The 10,020-nt window shown below is 51.5% G+C and overlaps 1 protein-coding gene across 2 annotated transcripts; it reads left to right on the forward strand.

The window, feature by feature from the left end:
• The first annotated feature begins 269 nt into the window (after nucleotides 1-269).
• On the forward strand, nucleotides 270-9,509 carry LOC123092029 (uncharacterized). Of its 2 annotated transcripts, none has more exons than XM_044513683.1 (8): nucleotides 270-361; nucleotides 509-623; nucleotides 5,892-6,150; nucleotides 6,229-6,837; nucleotides 6,958-7,098; nucleotides 7,197-7,328; nucleotides 7,425-8,539; nucleotides 9,200-9,509. In XM_044513683.1, exons 3-7 carry the CDS (start codon nucleotides 6,073-6,075, stop codon nucleotides 8,475-8,477), a joined length of 2,013 nt encoding a protein of 670 aa, XP_044369618.1. In that variant the 5' UTR covers nucleotides 270-361; nucleotides 509-623; nucleotides 5,892-6,072; the 3' UTR covers nucleotides 8,478-8,539; nucleotides 9,200-9,509. The 2 variants fall into 2 exon arrangements, with proteins under 2 accessions (XP_044369618.1, XP_044369619.1); XM_044513684.1 differs by having other exon boundaries at nucleotides 310-361; nucleotides 509-550; nucleotides 5,993-6,150.
• The last annotated feature ends 511 nt before the right edge of the window (nucleotides 9,510-10,020 follow it).

Below are 10,020 nucleotides of genomic sequence, written 5' to 3' on the forward strand. Positions count from 1 at the left end.
AAGCTTCAAACGGGATTGAAACAGGGCCCAAAAACCAAACTTTTCAAGGGAAAAAAGGCTGCATGCATGCAAATGGTGGTCTGCGCCCCTCTTTTTTTTAGGAAGTGGCCTGCGGTCTCTGACTGGCGAGGCCCAGCACAACATCGGGTCTACCGAAACACAAGCGCACCCAGCCGCAATGGCGCGAAAATCTAGGCCGCAGTAGCAGACTGTCACAGTGGCAGCGCACCGATGCCGTGGTGAGGGCTACGTCGCCACGCGGCCACGAAGCTGAAAACCTCTCTCTCCTCACATAACCAGTCAGTTGGGGCCTTGGGGGGGCTCTTCCTCGTCGTCACCTTCATTTTCCTTCGGGTTTCAGGTATGCATGCTGGCCTCCACCTACTCTACTCTGTTCTTTGCTGCAGCCTAGGAGTAAATGCCCCCTGTTTTGCGGTGCCGTTCTTGAGGCAGGAGTAATGAGCTTGGAGGAGCCATTGACAGTATCCTCTTTTGCCTTTGTTGCCAGCATCCAGATCCAGGTCGACCTGGTTTTCTTCATAGAGGGAAGGTGATTGATTTTCTCTCTCTGCATCGTACAAATGCCTTGATCCAGTATGCATTGATTGGTCCAGAAAAGGAAGGTTGTAAGACAATAGGCTTTGGGAGGAACCGGCACAACCCTCTAGGGGTGGCCTATCACATATATATATATAATGAGGTGGTATACAACGTTACAATATACACATGTAAATACAGTCTAACACCCTCCCTCAATCTTAGCCACTTTCTAATGAATCTAGAAGGGTAAGATTGCGCCTGCAAGTCTTAAACTGTGGCAAAGGCAATGGCTTGGTGAAGATGTCAGCAAGTTGATCCTTGGAAGAAATAAACTTGATCTGTAGTTGCTTCTGAGAGACACGTTCACGCACAAAGTGATAGTCAACTTCAATGTGTTTCGTTCGGGCATGGAATACCGGATTTGCAGAAAGGTATGTAGCACCGATGTTATCACACCAAAGAACAGGAGGCTGTGATTGGGGTATACTTAACTCCTGAAGCAAGGACTGTACCCAGATGATCTCTGATGTGGCATTGGCCACAGCCTTATACTCAGCCTCAGTACTGCTACGCGAGACAGTAGCCTGTTTCCGAGCACTCCAGACAATCAGGTTAGAGCCAAAGAAGACAGCATAACCCCTCGTGGATCGCCTGTCATCCGGATTGCCAGCTCGGTCTGCATCAGAATATGCTGAAAGACAACCAGAGTCAGACGGCCGAATATGCAAACCATGAGCCACCGTGAAACGAATATAGCGCAAAATCCGCTTAACAGCAGACCAATGAGTGTCACGGGGTGACTGCAGATACTGGCAGACTCGGTTAACAGCATAGGAAATGTCTGGTCGCGTGATCGTCAAGTACTGGAGCCCACCAACAATACTCTTGTACTCTGTCGCATCAGAAGAAGAAAGAAGCACACCATCAACAACATTGAGCTTATCAGTGGTAGACATGGGTGTAGTCGTCGGTTTGCACTTAAGCATCCCAGCTCGCTGCAACAAATCCAGAGAGTACTTCTTCTGCGTCATAACAAGGCCAGCAGCACGAGAAGTAACCTCCACACCAAGAAAGTAATGAAGCTTCCCAAGGTCCTTGACCGCAAAATCAGCACCAAGTGAGCGAACAAGCGCAGTAGCAGCCGACTGAGAGGAGCTGACCAAAATGATATCATCTACATAGACCAACAAGTACATAGTAACCTCAGGCCTTTGAAGAAGAAACAATGAGGAGTCAGCAGTTGATGATGCAAAACCATGAGCACGAAGAGCCATTGCAAGACGAGCATGCCAAGCACGAGGAGCCTGCTTCAGACCATAAATTGCCTTGGACAGACGACAGAGATGATCAGGGCGATCCGGACCAGAGAAACCCGGAGGCTGGCGCATGTAAACCTCCTCCGCCAAGACACCATGAAGAAAAGCATTTTGAACATCAAGCTGACGAAGAAACCAACCTCGAGTAACAACCAGAGAGAGAAGAAGTCTGATGGTAGTAGGCTTGACCACTGGACTGAAGGTGTCTTCATAGTCAAGTCCAAAACGCTGTCGAAAACCACGAGCAACCAGACGAGCCTTATAGCACTCAATGGACCCATCAGAATGCCTCTTCACTTTGAAAACCCATTTGGAATCAATGACATTTACCCGTGATTGTGGAGGAACAAGAGTCCATGTCTGATTGCGAAGAAGCGCTTGATACTCCTGCTCCATGGCCTCTCTCCAATGAGGAATGCGCATAGCAGCTTGATACGGGCGTGGCTCAGAGGATGGATCTGCGAGAGCAGCAGACATGCACGCCGCTAACCAAGCAACTGTGCCATCGTGACGTTGCTTAGGCTGAAAAATGCCACTCCGACTGCGCGTATGTGGACGTAGAGCAGCAGCAGGAGCCGGCGGAGGCGAAGGTGACGGAGACGTGACGGTCGCCGGAGATGCAAGAATCACCTCAGGCGAGCTCGGGACAGACGACTCCGGACTGCATGGCGAAGACTGGCCCGACGACAGGGGCTCAGAGGCCATGGGCGAACCGAGAGTGGGCGAGGCCAGCTCCGGTGACACCGGCCCAGACGGCCTTGGCGAGGCGAGAGCAGGCGAGGCCGGCCCTGATGAGAAGGGCCCAGACACCCTGGGCGAGGCAGGGGCGGGCGAGGCCAGGCCTGGTGTGACTGCCCCGACGCCCTGGGCGAGACGGGGACCGAGGAGGCCGGCCCAGTCGGCGGGGTTGCAGGGCGCGACGATGGCGAAGGCAGCCCAGAAGCCAGAGGCGACCGGGCCAGGACGTCGATCGGCCATGCATGAGCACGGAAACCGAGGCCATGCAGGGGCGCCATGTGCTCCTCATGCAAAACAGAAGGTGTCGAGGATGAAGGCGATGGCGACGAAGAGGAAGATGGCACTTCCAGAATCTCCAAACGAGCCCCACGACCAGTGCCTGCACCATGGTTAGGCAACAATAGAGGAGAATATGCAACATCATCAAATTGGTCAGAAGCAACAGAGGATGAATGCATGACAGGTGGCTCGGTAGTGGACACAGGGAGTTTGGCAAAGGGAAAAACATGCTTATCAAACACAACATCCCGAGAGATGTAGACACGATTAGTGGGCACATGAAGACATTTGTATCCTTTATGAAGAGAGCTATAACCAAGAAAAACACACTTCTTGGAACGAAACTCGAGCTTACGCTTGTTATATGGACGGAGATGGGGCCAGCAAGCACACCCAAACACCTTGAGAAAGGTGTAGTCCGGTTGTTCATTAAGGAGAACTTCAATGGGAGTCTTCATATTCAAAACACGAGTGGGAGTACGATTGATGAGAAAACATGCAGTGGTGAAAGCATCACTCCAAAAACGAAACGGAACAGATGCATGGGCCAAAAGAGTCAGACCAGCTTCAACAATGTGACGATGCTTACGTTCTACTGAACCATTCTGCTGATGTGTATGTGGACATGCTAAACGGTGAGTGATCCCAAGCGACTGAAAGAAGGAGTTGAGGTTGCGATACTCGCCACCCCAGTCCGACTGAACATGAACAATTTTGTGCTTGAGAAGGCGTTCAACATGTTTTTGGAACTGAACAAAAATGTCAAACACATCAGATTTACGTTTGATAAGATAAAGCCAGGTAAAGCGGCTGTAAGCATCAACAAAACTGATATAGTAATTATGACCACTAACAGAAGTCTGAGCAGGACCCCATACATCTGAAAACACAAGTTCTAAAGGATGTTTCACCTCACGACTGGACTCCGAAAAAGGAAGTTGATGACTCTTCCCCTGCTGACAAGCATCACACACTGCTACATCTTTATTACTAGACACACTAGGAAGCTCATGACGACGCAAAACATGTCGGACAATAGGTGTGGCCGGGTGACCAAGACGAGCATGCCACTGTGACGGAGATACCCGAACTCCACTGAAGACGCGAGCGATGCCAGGATGCTCCAGACGATAGAGACCTTGGCAGAGCCGCCCACTAAGAAGAATGTCCCTCGTGCCCCGATCCTTAATAAAAAGATCAAAAGGATGAAATTCACAAAGCACATTATTATCACGAGTGAGTTTAGGAACTGAAAGAAGATTACGTGTCACAGATGGAACTCGAAGAACATTGCGAAGTTGAAGACTCCTATTGGCATGTCTAGTGAGAAGTGATGCTTGACCAATATGAGAGATGTGCATACCTGCTCCATTGGCGGTGTGGATGTTGTCGGAGCCATGGTAGGGTTCACGAGTGTGAAGCTTCCCCATCTCACTGGTCAGGTGCTCTGTCGCCCCAGAGTCCATGTACCAGTGGGGATCAATGGAGTAGGACTGAGTGTGTCCCTGTGGCTTCTGCGGCGGCGGACGATCAGCCATGGCGACCTGACGAGCAAAGTTGCGTGTATCCTTCCCGTCATTGCCGAGACCAAGAAAACCCCGCTGGAAGCGCTTGTGACACTTCGAGGCCTGGTGCCCATCGCGACCACAAAGCTGGCACACACGTGGACCGCCAGCCCCTGGTAGCGTCGCAGTAGGAGGAGGGGCCGAGGCGGGTGGTGCTGACTGCCCCGAAGGAGCCCTGGATGAAGCAGAGGAGCGACCACCCTTGGTGGCGGCGTTTGCCGAGAGGGCGCCGTTGCCCTGGATCGGCGCGTCTCGACTCGTTGCTCAGTAAGCAGGAGGCGTGAAAAGACCTCGTGTGCTGGCATGGGCGTGGAGTTGCCTCTCTCATTGATGATCTCGACTAGGGCGTCATACTCCTCATCAAGACCATTGACAATAAACGAGTTGAACTCGGAGTCGGTGAGGGGCTGTCCAATGGAGGCCAGCGTGTCGGCGAGACTCTTGACTTTGTTGTAGAACTCAGTGGCGGTGGAGTCAAGCTTCTGACACTCCCCAAGTTGGCGACGGAGCCCAGATACACGAGCCTGCGACTGTGCCGCAAACGAGCGCTCAAGAATAGTCCATGCCTCGTGGGACGTCTTGGCGAAGACAACAAGCCCAGCAACGGCCGGAGAGAGCGACCCCTGGATGGAGGAGAGGTTCGCCTGATCCTGCCCTGTCCAGACACGGTGAGCCGGATTATAGACCGGACCGTGCACGCTGTCAACCAGCGCAGGAGGGCAAGGGAGAGAGCCGTCGACATAGCCAAGCAGATAGTGACTCCCAAGAAGCGGAAGAACCTGCGCGCGCCAGAAGATGTAATTGTCCGACGACAACTTGATGGTGATGAGATGGCCGAAGTGAAACGGCGGCGGCGGCTGCGATCCCATCGAGGAGACTGGCTGAGGTGAGACCACCGTGGAGACAGTCAGAGGGGCAGCCGGCGCGGTGACAGAGGGCGCGATGGCCGCGGTTGACGCCGCGAAGCCTGCCAGCGCGACGTCCTCCGCCACCAGCGGCGCAGTGGCCGAGGGCGCGACAGCCGCGGTTGACGGGGCGGCGGCGGTGTGGGCCACAAGCGCCTGCCCGGGCGAAGTAGCAGCCGGCGGGAGCGCGAAGAGGGAGCCGACCCTCCGTGTCCCGATCGGCGCCTGAAGGGAGGCGGCATCCAGCGGCCTCGAGAGAAGTGCCGCGAGGGAGGCCGGCAGAAAACCGGTGGCGGTGGAGCCGGGCGCAGCGGCGGACGTCATAGCAGTCGGGCGACGGCGACGGCGGGCGCGGCGGCGGCGGCGGTGGCGGCGGCGGCGGTTTAGGGATTTTAGGCGGAAGCGGACGTAACCTAGCGTGATACCATGTAAGACAATAGGCTTTGGGGGGAACCGGCACAACCCTCTAGGGGTGGCCTATCACATATATATATAATGAGGTGATATACAATGTTACAATATACACATGTAAATACAGTTTAACAAAGGTGATTGGTTTTCTTGAGGAATGGAAGGTGATTGATCCAGTATGGATTGATTGACTATTGAATAGAATAGAGGCTTTCCTTCTTGGTGGGTTTTAATCCAGATCGGCATGAGCAATGCGAGCCCCAGGTAGATTTTCAGATTAGTCGGTTCTCGCTGCCATCGCCATCAGAGCCATCGAGGATGGGCAGGTGGGGCTTCAGCAGGAAGCGCAAGGAGAGGAAGTGGGGGAGCAGCCGCGGCCATGAATCAGGAGACAAGGTGACGGGCGCACAAAACCTCACCCAGCTGCATTTCTTCTTCTTGCATTTGCCTGGTTAACGAGAAATCCCAATCCAGGGTCCAACCCAGGGTCTCAGGCACCGCGCGTCGCCGGCGAGGATCATGAAGCTGTACCCTCACCTCACCGCCGGGCAGCGGGAGATGATAGAGGGCGCCGGCTTCGGGGGGCTGCTGAGGCTCCAATGCCCAACCATCCCCGCCAGGCTCTCCACCTGGCTCCTCCGGCGGTTCGACACCGACTCCTCGGAGCTGGTCATCCCCGGCAGGGGCAGGATTCCCGTCACCGTCGACAGCGTGCACCGGGTGCTCGGCATCCCCAAGAGCGGCCGCGACGTCGTGTACGGGCTGGACGACGAGAGCATCGCGTCCGTGCTGGACAAGCACGGCGTCGACAGGCCGCCCTCCATGGCGAGCCTCGAGAAGTCCATCAAGCTGATGAAGTCGGCGGACGAGCACTTCCTCCGGACTTTCATAATGCTCGTGCTCTCGTCGTTCCTCTGCCCGACCAGCAGCCTGAAGATCAGCCCCCGGTGCTTCCCCGCGCTGGTGAACATCGGGTCCATCAGGGAGCTCAACTGGTGCAAATTCGTTGTGGAGCAGCTGGAGAAGTGCGTTTCTTCCCTCGGCAAGAAGAACAGCGCAGGGGGCTGCCTTTTCTATCTTGTGGTGAGCATTCTGCACAATGATTCATGAGACAAGGAATATGAATGAATCCTACAGATTTTATTTTATCTGCACTGCACACTGAATAGTCTAACACGTTTAGTTTTATCTTGCTATATACAGATTCTGTACCTAGACTCGCTTGATGTCCGTGGCATGGAGATACCTGACGGCACGCCGAGAGTATCTGCGTGGGACAGGAAGCTGATGGACAAAGTCATCGAGATGGACATGAAGAACAATTGTTCTTTCGGAAAATGCTTCGTAAGTTCTTCTCTTGGAGTTTTTCTTCTGTAATATAGCAATGTTTTTTTGTCACTGTTATGATCATCCTCTGCATCTGCTTCACATGTTGCATGCAGTTGAAAAGGGAAGCCACTCGCAAGATCATTTCCAGAGGCGCGTCAAGTTCAAGTGCGTCTGTCCTGCTTGGCGACGTCTCGGCGATAGCAAATTTTGTGTCATCAAATGTCCTACCGGAGTACTGTCCACAGGTAACCACCACCTTTTTTGTGCGAAAATTATCTTCAGTGGCATTGACATTTCCCCCTGTAATGATTTTGTGTGTTTTGACGCCCCTTTGTCTGTAGAAGAAGGAGGTCTTATGCAAGGCTGCAGGTAATCTTTGTGCAAGTATCAAAGACGCGCTCGCCAAGTTCATGCGTGAAGTCTCTGGACTTGAAGGCTGCAGCGGAGAAGCCGGCAAAAATAGCACTGAACTTGCAGTGAGAGAAGATAACAATGTGGAGAATGATGGTGACGAAATGGATGTCGACACGCTCCTAGATGATACTTCAGAGCTGGCAACTAAGGACATGGAAGACACGTCGGTCGACGAGCATGAAGATGGAAGTTCCGGGGAGGGCGAGGAAGGTGTTTCGAGCAGTGCGGACTCTGAAGATGATCCTGACTGGGAAGGTTACAGAGCCACGCGGAGTCGTTCTCGACAAAACAGCTTGACACGGAATAGCAGCAATAGCAAAGAGCCTGGAGATGGAAAAAATAAACCTAGAGATGTAACGACCACCGGTTCAGGAAATGATGATTCCAATATTCCAGATGGAAACAATGATGGAGTGAACCAATGCAACGAAGAACATGAAAATGTCGCAAAACCAACATCGCCAAATGTTGATGAGGATGTGATGGTACCAACTTTGGTTGTGTCACAGGCAACGGAAGAACCTGGAGATGTAACAACCAATGTTTCCGCAAATGGTTCAGATATTCCAGAGGGAGATCAAGGCATAGTGAACCGGTGCAGCGAAGAAGAACATGTAAACGTCGCAAAACAAAATCCATCCAGCGGTCATGTGGATGTGGTGATACCAACTTCAGCTGTGTCACTGCCAAGTACTCCTAGCACACAACAGAAAAACACTGAAAAGGAGTGTTCCGTTGAGGATATGATGGCGATCCAGCCTTCCAGCATGCTGTTGGGCGGATCATCTATGATGGCGTTGGATGATAATGTGACCCCCTCAAAGGAAGACAAGAACATGGACATGACTCCTGCTATCAACTTTGTTGAAGGCACTCCTGTTGTTGATTTGAGTACCCCGGAAAGTTCAGACAGCGAGTGTAAGGTCGTAAGGACCGTAAGAAAACGTTCTCCTGTCAATGGCCCTAAAACGCCCTCATGATTAACAGCTCAGTGGCTGAAATGCTGATGAAGAAAAATGAAGCATTTGCATTGGCAACTTTGGTAACCTTACTCTCATACTCTGCATTACATACTTTAACTTCATTGAGCCTGCATTTCCTTTTATGTTTAGGTGTCATGTGAAGTAAGTACTATTTACATGAAGTAAGTACTATTTACATGAAGAAGAGACAAGTAGCTCAAGCTTTTAGCTTAGCTGATAAGTTGTACAGAAACGTGTCATGTTTGAACGGCATAATATTGGTGGAAATATTCAGTCCTTCCACTTCCTCCTTCGTTTTGCTGCTATATTTAACCAAGTTCTTTTTCTTGTCATCGTTCTTGAACTAAGAGGATAAAACATTTACGCCATCCTTGCTAGCCGTTCTTTTCCTTGCGAGTTAAAGCTGGAAGCCAAGCATTTTGCTTTTTTGTTTGGAATTACTTCCTCTGTTCATCATTATAAGGTGTTGTGGATATTTCAATATATATTACATACGAACTAAAATGAGTCAACAAACACACTATGCGTCTATATACATCCGATTCAGAAAAAGTTCGAACCTCTTATAATAGTGAACGGAGGGAGTACTTGGCACTTGTTCTGACTTTGCTACTGCAAACCTGGCATTTTGCTCTGCATGTTTTGAATTTCCTTTTCTTCTCTGCGTTTGAGCATGATTTGACATGATCACATATGTTCTCTTCCATTGTTTTGCACAGAAAACTGCAATAAGGGGCACCCAATCCACTGTCGAAAACGGTCTGCCGGGTGAGACATGATCAGTGCCTGAGAATCCAATTGAAGCCATGGTAAACTATGTATAATCTTCATCATTTCAGCACAGAATGGATGCCTAGCTGGCACTGTGAACTACTAAGCTATGTATAATATGTATTCTCTCTTGACCTGACCTGCTGGCTTGTAGTGTTTGCATGTGGTACTCCCCCGGTTTCTGAACTATGCTGGCTTGTACTACTATAATATGAGCTCCATGGATGCATGTTCTTTGCATGGTTGTTTCCAACATCATTCCTATGTGCCATGTCTCCCAAGCGAAGAACTGCCATGCCCTAAGTTTGTGGCGAATCTGACTACAATGTCTCCGGAGTCTCATCAAACTGGGATGTTTCTTCCATGGGCAGCAGCATGTTTGTGAGGCTCAGGCAGGTCATCACATAGTGCTCGGATGTGGGAAACACGGGCAGGTGGGATTCTTGTTCCGTGGATGCATGCCAAGCCGCGAGCACGAACGTCCGCGGAACCTGCAGTAGTAGATAGAGAATCATGAATTCATGAGAAGATCTCCGCCGCGGATTGGCAAGTCAGGGCTGTGATCTGAATCCGATCATTGAACCTTTGCCAGGTCGGGTCGGTCGGTTGGTTCGGGTCCAACGCATCGGCCGGTCCTTGACGATGACCCATGTGCCTGCTGCTACCTGCGCCCGTCGCCGTTGATCTCTTCCGCGCACCGAACCAGGTCAAGATCAGATGACGATGATGATGCGTGCAGTTGTTCAGTCGGGGCGACATGCGGAAACGG

The sequence above is a fragment of the Triticum aestivum genome, chromosome 1B, assembly GCF_018294505.1.
Source record: "Triticum aestivum cultivar Chinese Spring chromosome 1B, IWGSC CS RefSeq v2.1, whole genome shotgun sequence".
NCBI classification, from domain to species: Eukaryota; Viridiplantae; Streptophyta; class Magnoliopsida; order Poales; family Poaceae; genus Triticum; species Triticum aestivum.